This window comes from Stegodyphus dumicola, chromosome 4 (assembly GCF_044657685.1).
Source record: "Stegodyphus dumicola isolate Sdum_Otavi_A_Nest chromosome 4, ASM4465768v1".
Classification (NCBI taxonomy): Eukaryota; Metazoa; Arthropoda; class Arachnida; order Araneae; family Eresidae; genus Stegodyphus; species Stegodyphus dumicola.
In genome coordinates this window covers 149,546,070-149,567,987 of record NC_140771.1, presented here as the reverse complement: position 1 = coordinate 149,567,987, position 21,918 = coordinate 149,546,070, and the positions used below count along the sequence as shown (strand labels likewise).

Below are 21,918 nucleotides of genomic sequence, written 5' to 3'. Positions count from 1 at the left end.
CTGTCTGTCTCATCGATGCAGAAATCTGTTCGTCATCCGAAGGTTGTGACAAGACTTGGTTCAAAATGATCAAGTAGTTACAGTAGGTTAGACGTAAAGGTAAAAGGTAAGGTCCGATGAGGTGATCCTCTACAAGCCGTCCGCACATTAAATGAAAACTGACTCTGTGCTGCGCGACGTCGTATTACATGAGAGTTATCCACCTCCAACAAATGGGATTTAAGTGTGATGAATATTCATTCCCTTATGAAGGATACCTGATAGATGAACAACATGTTAGCAGGGAAACGGGGATTTGCAGCACATGTTTCTATTATGCAAAAGCGATGCAAGCTGAATAATCATCGACTGAAGTGCTTGGACACGCTGAATGTGATACAAATGCATTTCGTTTTCTCTGAGAATCCTCCAGAATGGGAAACTCGACTGCGTGCACTACACATCGCGTATTTAACTTATGATTCCCCTGCTCATGATGTAACACATTCCTTTCGATGATTGGTGTCTGTGCTGATCGTTCCTGATTCGTCACAGCTGTTTGAAAGTCACCTGTTTCAGCTAACTACCGGTGCAACCTTGCAAAGAAATTATGGCTGGGAGTGCACTTCATAGAATACCGTTCCACGTACAAACGCTAAGCGGATGAACCACTACAATATGCAAATACATATCAGTAAATTCCGCGTTCGTATAATTAGTCATTTTACTAACTCTGCTTCTTTGTGCTAAATGATGATTCCCTGCAAGAACGCTCTGAACTTTCAAGCAACATCATCTTCTGTCTCAGAAAAGAATTTCAGATCCTATATTGCTATATGATTCCGAGTCGTCGGGTTGCACCCTACACGTCATAGAAGTTATAAAACATGGTACCTAGCACAGGTATATGGAGAGCATCCCCAAACTTCGTGCACAGATGTGGAGGTAGAGAACATCGTTTGAACTTCTACTCATATAGGAGAAAATGGGCGAACATGCCACTCAGGCATGATAAATAGACATAAAAGCACATGAAGGGCAACAAAACAAAGTACGAAATTACGTACAATCATCAGAGAAGGTGTTCGAAATTACACTTCCATTGACATTGATTTATGCATGACACCTATATCTACACATGAATAGGTAAAAATTGTCGAAGATACGTGGCACTTCGCAGATCGCAGCTGCAGTGATGCTGATTCATACTACCATCTCCATTTCAGAAATTATTGCTATGCCATAAAGAATGGCCTTCATAGCACTCCATAAAAATAATCCAGAAGAGATAAATCAGGTGATTTGGGGGTTCATGCTAAGGGTCTGCTACACCCAATATAACGATTTCCAAAGGTCTGGTTTAAAAGGTCACGTACGGTTATGGCGTAATGTGATGGTGCCCCATCAAACTGAAATCACCTTCGGCGACGAACACTGCAGGGTCAGAGTCAAGCAATTTCGAAAGAAGCTCTTGAAGGAAGATCCTTATCCCGATACTTTTGACTATCTAGTCGTGGAGATAAGAGTTAAGGAATGACGACACTGTCCACCACGATACCCGTATTGCACACTGAAGCGACTTTGTGCAGCATGTGGTCAGGTTCCGTGTGAATAATCTACGTGCATTGTGAGGATCAAAAATCCTTCACGTGAAAAGGTAGTTTCATCGCATAACAAAACAGAACTGGGAAATTGCGGGCAGACAGCAGTTTGGAGAAGTAAGTATGGTGCAGATGCGACACATAGCGGGTGATCGTTCGACTGCCATCCTCCTCTGAAAAAAATACGGATGTTAACCCTCGCTTTGTTGCTTGACAGTGGGGGAAAATAAAACAGCTGATTGAAATAATATGGTGACAGATAAACTCAGTCTAGGGCTCCAATATCTAGTTGAATAACTACCCTTATCTTGGATGCCAGCCACTTGCCGAGGACGGTCAGGTAGGAGCATCCCTCACGGTTCAGCATTCGAAAGGCTGTCCGCGACCTCATGACCGTGACAAATATAATGAAGACTGCCCCAGCACGCAGTCCACCACTCTGGTGCGGAGCTTAACGAAATCCCGCAAAGACACCTTTGTAGTCGGTCACCATTCCAGTCGCTCAAAGAATATCACACACGATGTTCTTACTGTGATGCATTTGGCCATGTGATGGCTACGCAATCGAAAACCAGGCAAAACTATTCCCACTCCGACGGCCGCTAACATCCACCACGTAGCGCAAAATCACGGCCAGCGGAACAAACAAGAGAGTACTAGTAGGTTCCTTGCGGAGCCTGGTTCTACTACAGAATAATATGTGGTTCTAGTCCTGTGAAGACTTATTTTGTCCCCGCCCCCGTGGTTGAGACTACCTAAGTACAGATCCTAACCAGTACTTCGCGGGAATTCTTCTGAGTCAACCCCCGGGGGATGATATAACAGTGAAAATACCCATATTACAGGATTTCGTTCCACAGCGCATACGAGTTCCTCTTCCAGTACGGGTGGTCGTGCTACTCGCGGCCGCTCTGTAACCTGCATCCTTTCTTCGAAAGATCTATTTTCCGCAAAGTTCGGATGTGCCCGATGATTAATGATTTGGTTATTGCCTCGTTTGATATCATTCTCGATACATCTGTAAAGCAGCTCCTACATTTCCATTAGCTAGGCTACAGACAAAGTGCACGCTTGTCAACTCAGTGTTCGTGAAACGATTCATGTTCACCGCACGCATTCGGCGAATGAAATGAGAAAGACCTTCAAAGGTCGCTTACAGCTCCATCTATCGGTTTCTGCCTCTGTTTTCTTATTTGATTATGAATTTTAAACGACGCCTTATATTTGCCCTTCAAGTCTGTACCCAAAAATTCGGGACACTTTATATATGTTATATATATCATATCAACTGCTTTAATACTAGAGAATTTAAATTTATTGAAATATTGAACACTTTATATACCCCGTCATGTACACAATGCTTGTTATGATAAATATAAGAAAATTGTTTCATTATTATACTTATTTGAGGATTGCTTTGTGTACAAATTATTGTAAATACGTATAAAATTATATGTAATTATTAATATACACTTTAAGACAGAGCAAAATAAGCATCAACATTAGACGACTGAGAGGAAAGGGATTTCTACTCGCGATGCCCATTGCGCAGACTGCCACTCACCTCCGCACACCGAAAAGCGCGTTCGCAGTCCTTCTCTAATCTTTCGATCAGGAATTTCGCTGATTATAGAAGAATAGCAATGAGATCCGCTGGTCGGATAGTAAGACTGTTACCTGTGACAACCTTACAGCACACTGAAGTCATGTTATGTCCCATTGTGTCTAATTTCTCTTTTAGTCAGCGCGAGCTAACTTGTAACAAAATGTTGCTATGGCATGCTATTTCTATTTTATTGATTGTCTCCCTGCTTGTGAAACACTTCGCTGGTACGCTAATTCGCCAGATCGTTCACCAACTGAGAACATCCGGAAAAGCAGCTCCGAGAGTCTTAGACTGCCGTCACTAAAGTTCGCCAGTTGAAGAGAGTTAGTAAGAAATTCAACAAATGTACGTGTGAATGCGAAGCCAGATAACAGCTTGTATAAGGACCAGACATGGATCAATGACTTATTTATTTATTTTCCAGTTATATTATAAGGTATTTCTCCCAGCTTCTTTGCGGGCCTTCGAAGTGTGGTGGTCTGCACGCTGGGCGCGTATTCCAGAGGTCCGTGGTTCGATTCCCGGCGAAGGCATTGCTAATTTTTCTTGATAATACATATATATCAATTATTCATTAATATTTATTTGTTTATTTATCTGGTGATTTCTTAGATATGTAACTTTATGATTTAACCAGTTTTAAAGCGCTGAATATTAGACATTTTAAGAGCTTTCCAAAACTGTTAATTTCATTATTTGTCATCAGTTTTTCTTCTTTGATTCATTATATTTTTCTGCTGTACGATGTTATATGCTTTGGTCTGAATAGTATTTTAATTATTTATTGAATTCTTTTCAATAAAGTAACAGAATTGCATTTCTTAATGTGAGACTACCATATCAGAACACAAAATAGAAGAATATTCGAAAGTTAAACCAGCAGTTTCAGACTGGTCCAAAATCTCATATTAAAACTATCACTGTTTCTTCATAAAATGTAATGTTTAATGTAATTACTAAAATTATTTACATCAAAACACATACGTTATTTTTATTATTTGTGGATTGTTATCGGAAAATAGAAACAACTGGAATATAAACATAAAAATATATTTTTCAATAGTTAGTAAATTTATAAACACTTAATAGAAAAGTATTCATTTGTGTTAATAAAAACGATTAGATCATGGAAATTTAACTTGCAAGTAACATTTCTAATGATATCATTATCTTATTATATCGTTTACCACTGTTAATTTAGTGAAAGGAGGATGTGGACATATTTACGACATACGAGCTCAACGACTATCGAAGAACTTCCGAAGTTTAAGCAGTTATATCTCTTGTAAAAGAATGTTAAATCTCTTGAGACCTTAAGTCTTCCATTCCACATCGGATCTTTAAAAGTCATTTGGAACCATAAAAGGGATATCCTTCGGAATATTCGTTTCGAAACTTAAGTAAGCTTTCAGTAAGTGAATAAAAGTAAATCCTTCTTTATATTAAACTACCTTTAGAGAAAATGCGTGTATGTTGATTACTGAAAAAAGTAATGAGATTGTCTCCACACAAGCTTGAACTACTTCTCAGTTCAAAAGGTTCATGGGAAACTCGTATCATATACGTAAAACTGTAAATAATTGAATTTTGTTGTTAGAAGTCGTCATTACTCTCTATTAAAATGTGTGAAGTGCTTTCATCCGGGACAGTGCAGTTCAAAATGTGTGACACAGTACAAATGACGATGAGGTACAAATAAAGTTACAATGTCTTTTGACCATTCAAGGCAGTGTTTGAGAAAAGAGCATTTGAAACATACATTTTTTTAAATCAGAAAGGGATTTCTGTCATGTTATAACCACCTGACTTACCACGTTTCCCACCTGAGATCCATCTCTATAACTACTTTCAAAACATGTGACTAAGAACTTCTTTGATATGTTACCAAAATGGTCTGTCAGCGTACTTTCGCATAAAATATTCCTATAGATCGTAACTCTCGAATCGGCCTTTATCATATCAAAGATTTCACTTCCAAGCATGTAAAACTCAGAAGCGTGAGGTGTGGTAAATAATGAGAGTGTATCATTGTCACAATACTCTCATTGGAATCAGTAGACATATGCAGGCATCTTCCTATCGTCATATAAAACTGCCTCGATGACACTGAACCTTGTTTCGTAGTAAACAGCGAAAACATAGCATTGTACAAAACAACGCTCTGTAGGTATATACACTTGTGCATTTCTTTGAAGTTTTTTTTCATACAAGCCACGTGTTAAGCTTTTTCAAATGAAATGGCTTATTTTAAGGACCATTTAAAAAGAAGATCTTAAGAAAACCTGGTTAATCAAAATAATTTTCATCAGAATAAATGCATTGGTGCCAGCGTGTTCTCAGGTCATTCATACCATTGTAGTCAAATCAGTATTTCAATGATAAAGAAATGAATAGGTCTATCGTTTCGAAAAGCATTTCTGGGTCCAAATCAAGGCAAAAAGGAATAAATGCCGAAAGAAATGATAATCTGTTGGTAAAATCCCAGGAGAATATTGAAAATAAGACATACTTTGTATCCCAAATTTTGACTTCCTGAGTGGTTGGCACTGAAATATGTTATCCTGAAGCAACAGGACTCCATGTCTACACACAACTGTATTTGCTTTAGTCACAATTCATCATTCATTTGCCTCACATCTGTACAATATGCAACCTGAATTGATTGGGATCCGAAACTGACATTATGTTTCTAATATTCAATGTTTAGTGCTTGCTGAAAGAAACAAATACTAAAATTGTATCAGCCACATATGACATGGCCCCATGACATAAAGCATTTGCATGAAATGCTTTCTTCCGCAACCAGTAGTAATCTGACAGCATTTGTTATTTTCTATTTACTCCGTTTTTAAATCCTTGCCATGTTACCGGAGATGTCTGAATACTATCCTTTTGTTTTAAGAATGAAGGGAAATATTCTAATGATAACTGACTGAAACTATAAGCTGCTACTGCAAAAGCAACTGCATTTTTAAAAGTTTTGCTTTGATAGTATGACATAAGTTGCTACATTTTGATTCCTCGTCGTACGTAGATGGACTTTAAAGAACATGAATAGTTATATGGATTTGGTATATTTTTATTAATTGATGATATTATTACAAAAAATGCAGTGTAACGTATTTAAAAGTTTTACGAAATAAATTTAAAGGACTACATATACTTTTAAAATACATGTTACATATTAAAAACAAATGAAGCTCTTTCTTCATATGCAATAATTTTATTTAAAAATGCGTGTTTGAAGAAATTTCTGTTTTCTGTTTTTTTTTCCCTTTATTTCAGTTTTAAACTAAAATAATTGCGATGCCTAATTATTCCATGCTCTATTAAAGTTTACTGATAACACTCCTTACATACATTTTATATAAAAAGTGATTTTACAAGCTAATTTTCCACGTTCTATTTAAATTACTCATTCTTCTCAGTTTAATTCAGAGGAAATAATATCTTTATTTCAAACTGCCTACGATACTTCATTTAAAATCAAAATGCAGTTCAAATAAGTCTGATATATACTCCTGGTTTATAAGGTATCTATGAGCATGAAGCATTCAAATTTCTTCCGAAAATCGGCACGTGTCATGCAGCTTAATGTCCCATTAAGGAATTGCATTATTCTGTTACATAGGTTTATCCATAATCAATCAAATTTATTCGTACTTTCCTACAGCTTACTTTTTACAGCAATTTGCACCGAATACACTCTAAATCAAAGTAACGAGACTATTCAAAAAACATTAAGGGGGAAAATTGCCAAGATTAATAAATTAAAAATAAGTTTGAAGTATGATCTTATCATTTCAAACAGTTTTTAAGGTATTTTCTGCCACTTTTCCGCTTGCTTACGTGATGTAACTGGAAGCACCCTTGATGCGCATTCGGAAGATCCGTATTTCAAATCCCGACGACGGCACTGCAGATTTCTTCAGTTTCCTTCAGTCGACGTGTATTCGGGAGGACCGGAGTTCGAATCCTGAAGTTTTCATTGTCCATGTTTCAAATTCCTTCGTTGATATAACACAATGACTCTACAAATTAATACACTCAGATGCTAATTATGGATGATGACCGGTTACAGTGAAGCCACACATACAGACTATACGATTGTAAACGATTTCATTCTTCTGTGAATTTGGTCAGCTTAGAGAAATTGATCTCTTCAGTTGTAGAGTCTTTAGTTTTTTTGTTTTTTTTTTAAGCAGGAGGCGCGAAAAATGTGCACTGGCCTCACCGGGATTCGACCCCGGACCTCTCGAATATACGTCAAGTACACTTCTGATATTGCAGATGTATTAGGATATTTTTGAAAGAAGGAAATGTAAAAAATGAGCAATGCTCTCGCCGGGACTCGAATCTCGGACTTCTTGAATAAGCGCCGAGCGTTCTGACCATTACACCACGAAGGCCTGCTAAGAAGGCAGGAGAAATAACTTATATATTACCCGTTCTAAAGGGCGACTGGGAATGAGGGAACCCAATCACCAAATCCTGGGAGTAGAGAAGCATCATCCACCACCTTGTTTTTAGTTCGGGAGCGACTGTAGAGACATTAGGTTATTTCGAAGCAGGAGAGACGTGAAATATGATCAGTGCCCTCTTCGGGACTCGAACCTCGGAACTCTTGAATACGCGCCGAGTATTCTGGCCATTACACCAAAGACATGCTAAAAAGGCGGGAGAAACACCTTATAATATACACTCCCTCTTTAAAGGGAACTAGGGATTAGGGAATGTTATCGCTAAATCCTGGTGGTGACGAAAGGACACGAAGAATACTGGACCTCTCGAATACGCGTTCAGTATGCTTCCAGTCACACCATGATGGCATGTGGAAAGGATAGAGAAAATATTTTATACAGTGATGTGAAAATATTGGTATTAATTTATCTTCTCAGGCCACACTGTCTACTTTTATAGGAGATACCATATATTTTTTTTATTGCAATATTTTGTTGCTTCTATTGTTTTCAGTAAGCGGTCTTCAGTCGCTAATGATATTATAGATTTAACGGAACATGCTCTTTTTTTATTACGGGAAAATTCTTAAATTCATGTCACTTACTTTTAGTTTTTATACTCGTAAAACTGCTTAATTTTCCGGATACTTCGTATCTTTTTAAACGGAATGTTTCATTTAGTAATTGTGATCAGATAATTATTTTTTGTCAAAATACTTTCTTTTGGAGGTTAAGTTTCTTCTATATGTTCACATCTTTTAACATGTTTGGAAAATCCTTCAAATGATTTAATTATACTATCCATTTTCCAAGTGTGAAACGTAACTAAAAACAAACTCGAAAATTCTTCTAGAAACCATTGTTTTAGGGGATTTCATGAGCTTCCTAAAATATATGTCTAGAAAGTAGCCGCTGTGATCGTACAGCGATTACGGTGGTTGATAATTACTTTAGGTTGGTCAGGGTCTGAATCTCGAAGAAGCCTTAGATGTTTGTAAGTGTATACTATCTATATGATGTGCAATACATTTAAAACTCAACGGCAAGCCGAAAATTTCCTGGACAGGCTGGTTGACAAGAAGAGAGCGGTGCATTCTTGAATCCGACCTCTGGGGTGTTTTCCATCGAATCTGTGGCAGAACCCCTTTCTCACGGATGTAATTTGGTCGCCCCGTGCAGGCTAGCTCTTGTCATCAGCAACGTTCTTGTGATGAGACGGCCAAATAAAGGTCAGGTATTGGCCATTCCCGACGATGGCATTTTTGTAACTGCCCAGCAGTTTCATATAACAGTATATCTAGAATATACATGTTTGATTATTGAACATATTTCTCATTCCACAAAAAACTTCTTCATTATTGTATTTAGCGGCACTAGTAAAATTCATAATAGTTACTTTTATGAAATGTTAGAATGAGGGACATTATCTGGGCATTAACTGAAGAGAAACATTAATAAAAAGCGATCCGGCATTCAGAATTTAAATGTCGTTCTCATTGTTTCCTTGGTCGCCAGAAATGTCTTTATGGATGCATTGATAACAATAACTGTAACTGAGGCATGCTAAATAAAAGCGTTAAAACGTTTGGCTGAAATGAAACTTATCGGGGATACTTATCGTGGAAAGGTATAGAAGTGAATCTTATACTAGCGCCATTCAGATAATGTGACTGCAAATAATATGACTGGCTTTAATAAAGCATGAACTCTCTCCATTAAGGATTTGGAAAATTATGATCCCTGTAAAACATTCATATACTAAAGGTTACAAACTTTTTTCCAAATACTTAAATAATAGTTTTGCCGAATTCGGAACTGTGATAGCCTCATTCCCCACTGGATCTCGAATTCAGGATCTTATATCCCGGGATAGCTGTTTCTTATCAAACTGAACTGTCTGTGACCATCCATATTTCCGAATAATTTCTAGTCAACCAAGAGTTTTGTAAATTCTTACTTGATTAACTGACCTAGTACACCCGTCCCGAAGTCTGCTAGACATAGTTTGTGGATGCAACATATCAGGGTCGGATTTAGACTTGATGAGGCCCTAAGCCATTTGAAATATGGAGCCATTTAAAAGTCTGTTATACTATGTTTTAATACTATATTTTAAATTTTGGGGCGCTAAGCGTATGTAGCTTATACGTAAATTCTGCACTGCAGCATATGCATATAAAAAGATTAAAGCATCCTCTTAAGCTCACTTTTCCTATAATGATCAGCATACCAAACCGGTTATTCGGAAGTCGTACTTTCGACTTTAAGAGAGTCACTCATTATTTTAAAAGCTTTCTCGCTCGCAAAATCCCTCCCATCTCAATAATCGGGATTGAATTAAAATACTATGAACGCTAATTTGTGAGCAGTCTTGGACTAGTGGACTGAGCTTTGTGCACCGTCCCGGTGGTTGTCTTAAAGTGAGGGGAATATAAGGTATTAAAGACATTCCTCTCATAATATTTTATACAGTAAATATCATTAGTAATTCGATGAAACGAATTGTTTTTTACATTTATCTCCCCACACTCAGAACATTCATGCAAAAAAGCAGAATCCAATATCTTTTATTTTATGTTTATCATTCAGCTCTGCATTTGTGTTATCTATGACTCAGAGAAATTGTCTCAGCTAGAGAGATCGGCAATATAAAAGCAATGAACTTTACAGATTCTTTCTACTTCTGCAATGGGCTTTATAGAGGCTTACAAATGCTTCCTACTTCCTAAGATAACAGCTTACAAATAAAAGCGTCATATTGTTGAAAGAAGTGCGTATCGACGCTTGAAGTACTAGTAGGCGCTCAGGCTTATCATCAAGTGTGATGGAATATATCTCAGTAAGAATTGGTCGATCAGAGAGAATATCTAATTGATGCCTTATGCTACGTTTCATATTATACTAACAGTGCGTCTTGCACGAGAATTGGCTTTAGGTGGTCTTTATATGGGTTATGGTGCACTACGGCGTCATATTTCAACAGAAATAGTACTTGCATATATACCTAATGACAAAGTCTTTGTAACAATAAATTTTTGTAAATGCAGTACTAAGTGATCCGAAAATAGTGCATATCAAAGTTTTAAAAAGTGGAAATTCTAAACTGGATATTAATGGCAAACTGTTTCGATGGATAATAGATAACCCTATACTTTTGAAAGTAATATATCACTTGAAATTTCAGTTGCAGTTTATTATGTTAACTTTACAAATCCGTTTTATTTTGGTGCAAGATGAAGATGAGTTTTGTCAAGCAAAACGAAATTTTATGATTGAGCATTAAGTACTAGGTAGCGCATAAATAGGATTTTTAGAATAACACATAAATTTAAAATTAAGCCAAAAAACGAGCGGCTACTTCATTTCATATGAAGAACGATTCCAGTTTCGTAAAATCAAGTTACAAAGTGAAATCATTGTCTTATTAGGTTCACTTATTAGGAAATATTTTTATACGCTTCAGCAACTTTTCATTATTTCATTATTTTAAAAGCTTTCTCGCTCGCAAAATCCCTCCCATCTCAATAATCGGGATTGAATTAAAATACTATGAACGCATTTCTCGTTTAGAAATGATAATTATTATTGTTTTTTCTAACACTACATATAAATTTATAAATGTCTGATATTAATAAATTTCGCATTTTCTTTCTTGTTTATTTTGGTTTTAAAGCTGCAGGAATATACAGTTACATTTATTCAAATTCAGATTTTTCCTTCTAATTTATTTATTTATTTAAGCACCGATGCTTTAAAAGTAATGAAAATGAAATATCTCTGCAGTTAAAATAGTTGTTCGTTTTCCTTTCGATTTGCTTGTTTCTCTTGGCTACATCAATGAGATATAGTCGAAAACTAAAATGTTCTTGGAAAAAAGTCACAGCAACTGCTGAATTTAAATGGTTGAGCTACTTAAAACAAATTTTAAAGCATTAAAGAATTAATTAAAATGTAAAACTGCAAACAGCACGAAAAACGTTTTAAATTATATTAAAAGATCTAAGTACTTTACTGGCAAAATCCTTATTCGCAGTCAGGTGGATAAGCAAAATTCTTTCAGATTTAACATTTTTTTTTAAATCATTCAACACGTGGATGCGCCATAATTATGCTGTTGATTAATCATTCTTAGAAATATATTTTATTGCGTTTCGTGGAAATATTTTTATGTTTCCCTGGTTTTTCTTACCATGTGTTGTTCTCATTTGTTAAGCCTCTGCAAGATCAGAAATTTGCTCGCGATTGCTCTTTGTTTAGGCGAAAACTCTTGAACAGATTATTTTTTTCTTTAAACTGCAACTTTCGCTTCTGTTAATGAGAATTCCACGGGGTCGCAATTGCTTTGCAGAGTGAATTTAAAACAAGAAATATAATCTCTAGGAAAGTATAATGTGGAGGTTATTTTAAAGTTGCTTTCGTGAAGTAAAGTCTTTTCTTCGCCATGTAATTTAATAAAAAGGCCACCCAAAAATGATATAAGTTGCATAGAAGGAGCTAATTGAATTTTATTTCATTGTTTTCTCCAAATAATAAAATACGAAGCTTAAAAGTGAACATTATTGTTTGTTAAATGACAGATAACGAAAATTTGGTAACGAAAGATTTAGTAAATTATCAGCCGTCTTTCAAATTATCACATATGATTTCAATGTATCACATATGATTTAATATATTACTTTCGAAATAATTTTAAAAGGATTTTCTCTGATTATTTTAAAAATAATACTTCTTCATGTATGAAACGATGATTTAGTATACAAACAAATATTAGTCTTTTTATAAACCGTAAGTTTTGTAAGTAAAAATTATACGCAAACAAAAATAGCATAATTAAGACACAATAACACGCCGAATAAATACTAATTCAGAAGTCAAACAACAAAAATCAGCGTCATATTTACAAAATTTTCACAGGACTAGTTTCGATGGTTTTACCGTCCACCATCTTCAGCTGCAAAACCGCAAATGAACAAGATAGGAAATAATGATTAGATAAGATAAGAAAGCCTGGACAAGAATAAGCAAAGTGGCGCCATCTGTTGGTGAAACCAGAACTAAAACATAATTTCTTTAAAGGCCATTAAAATAGCATTCTAATCTACAAATACGATTAGAACCATTTCAAAACATATTCCTTGAATTATTGAAGAGCAGTTTAATGAGATGAATAACAACACATAACAAATAAGGTAATAAGTTGTCTTAATAAACTGAATGATAAATGTTTTGTTAGAAACTGATATTTTTAGCTAATCCCAAGCAAAAAAAAAATTTAAAATAAAACATAGAATAACATATTCCATCAGATATAATACGACATCTAAAAATCTTTTTGAAAAGAGTGTAGATATTTTATAAGAGCAAACAAAGTTGAATAATATATTTAAAACACACACACACAAAAAAAGAAAAAAAAAAAAAATTCAGATTTTATATTACCCCCAATAGGTCGTTTTTTTTTCACTTATATACAGTTACACGTTTGGGAAGCATTTGGGCTAATGTCCCTTCGCGCGGAAAATATTTAAAGACAGCTTTAGAATTTAGCTTTAAACTTCAGAATTTCCGATTGACAGTCTCGCGTGCTTTAGATAAAAATGTTTTTTTTTTTTCGTACAGTGTTGTCATTGTTCTCTTTCAAATCACTGAGTTTGTTAATCAAACATTTATTAAAATTTTACAAAATTCGAAATATGCAATAAAGCAAATTCGAAATTAAAATTCGGGCTTCCGTGTGTCCATATTCGTGTGGAGAACTACGCTATTTAAAATTTTAAGGCTCTAGGTACAGTTGTTTTTCCACAATGCGAAACACATGCATACGTTCATGCTAATTCTTGATTATTTAAGTTCTTTAAATATAATATACAGGATGACAACAATTTGAAACGTGATTCAGACTTTTATAATGATTCAGCGCAAAATCCTGTTGGGTATTAGTCTCAGACTAATACCCATACGCTCCATTGGGCTAATAATATTATCTATTACTTATTCATTTACTTTTATACTAAAAGAAAATGTTTTAATTTAACTTAAATATTTCGAGTTAGGAGAATAGGGTTAGGTTTCTTGTAGAACTCTTTCGCCAAAGCAAGTTACTTTTTCTTTCATAAAATATCTTCAGAAGTGCAGAATCATTTTTTTATGTAAGAGTTTGCCATGTATCTGGATCCATGCAGATTTAATATTTTATCATTTGTATGAAAAAACACACACGTACGCCCACGCATATAAATAGATAGATACAGAAATATTATTCATAAAAATATATAAATCCATATATATATATATATATATATATATATGGATTTATGGATCTGATGAAGTTAGTCTCTAATTCTAAGTATAATAAACTTCATAATTCTAAATTATAAAACGGGTAATAGTGTTTGACTCATGCTGGACGTATTCACTTACGCTATGTACAATGCAGCATGTGAAATCTACGTAGCAGAATAGTAGTCGAGCCATCAGTAGCCGAGTGGTTCAATTTCGTAAAACCGGTAGCTTTTGTGAAGTTCTGTTTCGCACGGAATGAGTTACCTCATGAAGATGATTTTGATTTGTTCTAAGCATAATACAATCAGGAGCAGTTTTTTTTTTTCAGACAACGCCCCTCAAACGCAGCCACTTAAGGCATACAATTTTCATATAAATAATTTAGCGTGAAAGGATAATTGTTGATAAATATATACAATATAAACATATGTTTTTGGAAGGTAAAGAATCGCAGAGGTGAAAAACCATATTTGACGTTAAAGAATGTCATGAAAATACCTCACCTGGTGCCATAAAAAGAACATTACTTCCTCCATTTTTTCGAGAAGAAAAATAAGGTTTGGTTCATTTATGTATTTCAAAGCACACTAGGGCTATCTGCCTAAGGTGAGGGATGGCTTCGTGGAGGACTTTCTAAGGGAAACTTGCTCGTATACACAGAAGAAAAATAAGCATTGACAAATTTTCTTATGTGTATAATATTAAATACGGTCGCGATAAAAAATGCAAGATGACTTTACATCTGAGAAAGATTGAATTAATGAGATACGCAATATAATTTAGAATGATTATACTCTTCAAGGGGGATATTTTATAGCAGAAGGTGCGTCAACGGAACTTGTCTAGAGATAACTCATCATCTTAATATGTTTCTTGACTGAGATCTAGGAAGTATGGCAGCCACTTTATACGCTTCGTTGCTTCTCCTTCGAGCACCAGATTCACCAGCTTTTAAATAAGACCCTCACACTAAATTTCATGGAAAGCGTTTAACACGTCAAGCGTGAGTGGGAGAACACTTCGTTTATTGTGAACAGAAGCGTTAATAAATTAAACTACACCCGCAAGCTTCATCATTGCTGATAATCCTTTTCGGAAGACAAAATTAGTTATTCACGAATTTCACGAATTTATACATATGTTTTTATATATATATATATATATATATATATATATATATATATATATATTCAGAATGATCTTTTCATAGATTTTTCCGATAGACAAATTAGGCTAATCAGTCTATAGCAATCCGGATTCTCATGATTCTTCATTTATTTCTGAATGAAAATATTTTGGTTTTCTTCGAAGCCATTATATCAAATAGGGAAATATAAGTCATAGAAACATGCACCGAAAATGCTTTTTAAGCCTGACAGTAATTTTATTAGGAATGTTTTTAAGGAATTTATAAATAAATTGCTCTAAACCTGGAGCTATTTTCTGTTTCTCCCTTGGTTTTGTTCTTCAAGCTAATATGTGTTTGAAGAGTTGTTAAGTCACCAATTATGACGCAACAAGGTGAGATTCTGAAGTTGTGTTTGTAAAATCTAGAAACCCTTGTCTGCCGAAAGTTAGAACAGAAAGTGAACAAGGAGTGAATGGGTTCTTATATCAGAAAAGGCGAACAGGAAAAAAAATGTGTGGCGTTGTCGTATTCAGTTAATCTTACAGGTCAAACTGACTTCTGCTTTCTGTTCTCCCATAACGCGAAATAGCGGCCAAACTTTTCCCTATCTGCGGAATGGTGCGCTTATTGCGTCAGGTGAAAGTTAATTTTCTTAAATTTGGCACAATTAATCATTACATTTTATGCATTATTATTATTGTTTTATCTATGCTTTTACCCGAAACATTGTGTACAGTGAAGTTTTCCGTTAATTTTGTGAACTGATTTATTTTCTTAAACTTACTGCTCAATTCGAGTTCCGTTGTAAATGTAGAATAAAGCAATAAAATGATTATTCGCTTTCCTCTAATCTTTATTTAATATTATTTATTTATTATTCAGTTTTGTTTAGTCTTATCGCGAAATCTCGAAATGTGCGTATATAAAACTTTAAAGTTGGATTATTTTCTGCTTTTAATTCTGCCATTCTCATTCCCAGAAAACTCATATCGTAATGAGTTTTAACGCGTTCACTTAATCTATTCGTGAGAGTATCTGAAGCTTACTTTTTAGTTGTTCGAATTATGGCAATGCAATCAAGGTCTTTCTGCTGAAAGTGATCCTTTCGTGGAGGACAGTTTAAAGGAAACTGACTGGTATTTAAGTTATACATAAAGAAAAACGCGAAAATTCTCAGGAATAATAGCTGGTTGTCGAGATTTGAAATCAAATGAACCCATAAGTGTTTCGAACATTTACTACTTGGCAGCTGGTACGGTTTAACAAAGAAGAGTAGCTAAAAGGCCTTTAAGGCATATTTATGTTTGTACTGCATACTTACGAGAGAATATTTCTAGGAACATTCCAGGTTATTAAAAAATCCATTTTGTACCCCGCTTCTGCACTGCCCGAAGCAATTCTTTTACTGATGTGCTTAGCATATTAAATAATGCTATTTGTTTCTATTTATTTCCATAATTTTCCATTTTGTAATAAGTTAATTAGGAGTGGCCAAGGGATTCTCAACTGGCATCCAAATCAGATACAGTTAGTTTGTTAATCGAGTCATTTGATGTATTTAGCATGCTAGAAGACACAACATTTTTGAGTACATATATTTAAATTTCAGACTCATAGAATAAAATTCAAAATGATACTTATTACATTAAATAAACTGAAGGGCTTTTATCACGCAATCGTTTCTTATACGCTCGCTCGTTCCATGATTTTATAGTTGAATGATTCTATGATTTTTCTCTTACTTATGACCGCTCTATGATTTTAACGTCCAACTTCGTATTTAGTTGTTACATTACTCTTGTTAGTAAGAAGCATTATAACATTCAGAACCAACCAACGAGAATTTCAGATATTCAATATGAACACAGAATTAGTTACAGCATTATTTCCAAATTTTAAAAGATTTAAATAGGTATTTTTCCTTCTTTTCTTAAGGAAGTTTATCAATGTCTATCGCAATAAAATACTTAACTATTACTTTAGACCAACGAATGTACAAAAAAAAAAAAAAAAAAAAAAAAAAAGTTAAATTTTTAAGATACACACTTTTTCGTTGCAAACAGTTTGAATAGACATTATATTAAAATGTGATGCTGAATAATTTTAAATACATTATTAGCAAGTTTAATTCACAACTAAGTTTTTATAACCAATTTAATCTAATAAAAATATTTGAAATATTTTTAACACTTGAATCTATTTTCATTTTTTTAGGAGAAAAACCGGCAGCCATGCAGCATGGAAGGTCTACCGCTGCTACAACGAGTCCTATTCCGATCTTCTTCACAGGGTTGTTGAGTTTCCTCTTCCAGATTGCGACCATTCGAAGATAACCCTCCTGTAGTTCCACCCGCGAGAAGATCTCCTTGCAGCTGTCGGATAGAGACGATGCAAAGAAGGGACACACCAAAGTGTGTGCGTCACAAAATAAGTCACCCATCGTAACTGTCTTCAAGAACACTCAGTGATGACAACAAAATACCAGGCATGTTGCCCAAAGAATTCGGCAGTGGTGTATATTTGTGTGTTTGTATATTTGTGTATTGTCATATCGGGCACAAATTCTTCTGAACTATATGAAGTGCGAATTTTTCACTCACGAACTGCATTCTTCTGCGGTTCATCAGCTCTGTCACCTTCGTGTTGTTATCTCCGCCCGGTGAACCGTGTGTTCATGACGGTTCATTATGAAGCTTAAACATCCATTCAAAAACCTCAAATATTTAAAAGATAATCATGATTTCTCCAGCTTTTACCTACAGTGACGAAGGCAAAATGCATAGATTCCATATTTCGATAAGTTGGACTGAATGGAATTTGACCTTTGCTACATTTTAGGTTTTACCCTCTGAGAAACTTTCAGTGAGACAATTGTTCCAAAGTCTACAGTGATTTACATATAATTTTGTTGTAAATTTGTTTGTAAATAATCTGTAATGGAAGAAGGAAGTTTGGCTTGATTTACATTTCCACTTCTTATTCATATTTATAAAATTCTATTCCCAAAACAGATTTTCAAAATATTTACATGTGTTAAATAGCACATATATAGTCATGTACATTAAGTTACTAAATTAAAACATAAAACTAGGGCTGCAAAACTTGGATGTCTTTGTGGACCAAAACTTACAACCAATGTGAGCTGTTTTCAACTTCGAGAATGTACAGATTATTAAGAACCTGATGATATATTTTCATTTGCCTGTAAAAATATAAACAGCATGTATTATAGGGTATAGATTCTAAATGTAAAAAAATGCACTGTGTAAAAATAAATTATATATAAAGCAAGAAAATAAAATTAATAGAAATATTTTGTATTTAACACTTAAAGATATTTATTTATATTTATTTAAATAACAATTTGAACGAAGTAATTAATTCAAATACAATAATTAATTTCCTTTAATTTTAATATTTTCCTAATAAGCATTATAGCGAGTAGATTTTTTTTGTAATTAAAGGGGTTTGTTTACAATAATATTCTTGTATCAAAGTCTTTTAAATTTTTAGTAATTTTTTAACCTAAGATACAAATAATCAAAATGATTTTAAAATTTGAGTTTAGATAATTGAATTATTTCAAAGGTATGTTTATTGTTTAATTCGAAATTATTAATTAAGTACGTACTTGTGAACTGTTTATAATTAAGAAATCTATCTGTTTCCTATGATATTTACTTGCAATCTTTTTCTCTTGTTGTATTCTAAATAAATATGTAAAAATATGGAATGTGAGCAACATATAAGCATTATAAGTGGAAAATTAAAAAATTAATTTCTATTTAAAAAACATAATGTTTTTGTTTCATTTGTCAAAATTAGAAAAATTTGAAAACTTTATATTTTTCAGAAGATTTATTATAATTTGCAATGGAAATGTGTTCGGAAGTTTTTTACGCAAGCACGCGAGTTGGAAATAGTCTTTACCTTTTGTGCAGTAAAAAAGACTTTAGTAAAGTGTTCAGTATAAAATACTTTGTGGTGTAGAATTCTATATATAAAAAGGAAAACATGTTTTTCTTATATTGTGAACTGCTATGACAAGTCATAGAATATAGACACTTCACACTAATATTTTCACACTAATGGAAGTCCAAAAGAATATAGTTAAGAACAAAAAAGAAGACTGTCAAGCATTGAGGGAAACAAGTGTGAAAGATATTGTTATTTTTGGTAGAGAAAAAGGAAAATGATGATAAGAAAACGCATCTGTGTTATTGGTGGCGGTTTGTGATATCGGTGTTTTAGTACTTTATCTGCTCGAATTAATCGTGCAGAGTTGGATGGAAACACATGTCATTGATATACAAATATACATATTCATATTACGTTATTTTGTAATTACGTTTCGTGATGAAGCATTGTTTTCTGTGAAATGCGTGTCATAAACTTTGATCTTGAAATATCAAGAACCCTAATATTGTGCAAAAATTGTGTTTCTTTGAGGATGTTTTTGAAAACAATGCATTGATCTTAGATGTATGCTTAAATGTATAACTTCATTATACTATTTTAAGTATGTATATATAATTGCTAATTTCATTGATTTATGAATATTTTAACTGCTTTGAATTTTATTTAAATTTTCTGTGCTTTTGATTCAGAAGTTAGATTTTAAATGCTCATTTGGTTAATAATTGTTTATTTTCAATTGTTTATGTAAAAAAGGATATGAAAATAAAAGAAAGTTAGTTTAAATGTTGTTTCTTACTTTTTGATGCAGAGACAGAAATTAAAATAGGCCAGTTCACAATTAAACCAAACCTATATATTTCATGAATTTATATACATAATTAGACAATTTATAATCTTTAAAGTTAAATGTTTTTGCTGTGAATTAGTAAAAATGTGGTGTGCACTTCCATATTAGTATTCATGAGATAATGAAAAAGAGAACTGTTTGTAGCATGTATGTCTTCTTACATTTAACCCAAAGAATTTAGGTTAATTTTTGCAAACATTTCATGCTTACTGTTTTATGTTTCATCTAGGAAGCAAAATTTGAAATTTACTGATTAAATTGTTTTTCTTAAGTTTTCAAAACCTCATTTAATCGTTAAAATAACAAATCAAATGTTCCTCTTGAAAGAAAAAATTAATTATTTATATTTAGTCATTTACAGATGCACCGCAGAGCCACACATTTATAGCACAGTTTTAGCATAGCGTAAGAGATTAATAGCTACACATAATACTTAGATGAAATATATTTTGTATGAATATGTATAAAATGTTTATACGTCAAAAATGTATTTTCCAGAAAGTTTACATTAGTCTTAAGTTATTGATCGAAATTCAGTCTTAGATTATTATTGGTTTTATAGAAAAATATGCTTTCTCAGAACATTTTATTCCATGAGCAAACGTTTCTGTACCTCATTTTTTAAAATATATGAAACTTTTCTGTGAAATCAAAATATGCTCAAAATTTGGCCATTTTCAATTTCGCATCGACTTTCTACCCTTTAGTACCTTAAGCTTTAAAATTATTTTCCAAGACTTCATGATTTGAGCTTCAAATGATTATAGGGCCCTTAGACCTCCTTCTGTGCATCTTAACATCGTCGTAGCTTTCTTGAATGAAGCTAAAATGATAGGAAAATAAAATACACACACACAATTAATATTTTGTTTACTATTGCAATTTTTGTCATTTTTAAATCTGAAGAACCTCTCCCAGAAATTATCACATTTCCTACTGGTTATATACAATTTGGTAGGATGAAATGTAGTCATTTATTTTTATTTCCCGAATTTAAGACGAATATATTATTGACATCATTTTCTATAATTTATTAACATCATTCTTAGCTTCAGATAAGCTTAAGTACCATTGGCAAAACCATGCGACAGATAATGGTTCGAGGTAATGGACAGTATACCCAGAATTAAGAAATAATATTTCAAAGATGCCTACGGAATAAAACAGTCACCAGAAAAATTGTAAAATTTTTTGACTGACTTAATTAAGGAATAGGAATATCTTTCATAGAAAAAAAAAATTAGTTACAAATACCGCCACCAGAGGTCACTATAAATAAATTACACATTTAACCACACGTTGACACAAATTTTATTGAGACATAACTTGTTTCACTTGATGGACATCATTCTCAACTGCCATCTGAGATCACAACATGGTATGTTTCACAGTTGGCAGAAGCACATGCTGGCTTTAAGATCAGGTAAAGTTCTTGGATTATCACGACTAACTAGAGGTTTCAAATGCACCTAAAATTAAAAAAATACAATGGTTTACGGCTCGGGGAAGTCACACAGTGTGGACTGGTAACACTTTTGTTTTATAAAATGACTGTATAATAAGCATTGGTATTTTAAGAATCCACAATATATCTATCTTCCAACATCAGCCCCTATCTGGCAGTGTTGTTTTTCCTGGATAACTGCGGGATTCGGACGATACCCGAATAGTCAGTGAAAGCTGCCCGGGTTTCCGGACCCTGCTCGCACCTGTCACCTGTAAAATGACATTTAAGAACATTCGTAACACACTGGACGCCATCACGCATTTGAGTAAAGTTCCATTATGTGGTGAAACTCCATCTTGCCTAAAGATTGTGAGTGCAGGGCACTGACGTGCTTACAGAGCTGGTACAATTTCGTTCTTTAACAGCGATGCATATCGCTGCCGGTGATTGAGCATCTTGTTGGACCTATAGAACTTATCTCCTGGAAGAAATACAGACCGAGCATAAATGATGCAAAAGATTCACACTATGCCACCACTTTTGGTGAATGTAAACAGAACCTCTAAGGTAGGGCGCGGATTTTCTTGTTCCCATATACGGCAGTTGTGAGTATTCACTGCAATGTGCAAATGAAATTGCGTTTCGTCCG

The 21,918-nt window shown here is 33.9% G+C and overlaps 1 protein-coding gene across 1 annotated transcript in view; it reads left to right on the top strand.

The window, feature by feature from the left end:
* The window catches only part of LOC118186611 (titin-like), a gene marked incomplete at its 5' end in the record, with an annotated part of 688,688 nt that extends 668,930 nt beyond the window's left edge, over nucleotides 1-19,758 (top strand). The window contains one exon of the mRNA XM_085814383.1: nucleotides 17,272-19,758. Coding sequence (XP_085670509.1) covers nucleotides 17,272-17,390 — 119 coding nt within the window. The remainder of the gene's footprint in view (nucleotides 1-17,271) is intronic.
* Nucleotides 19,759-21,918: the final 2,160 nt, after the last annotated feature.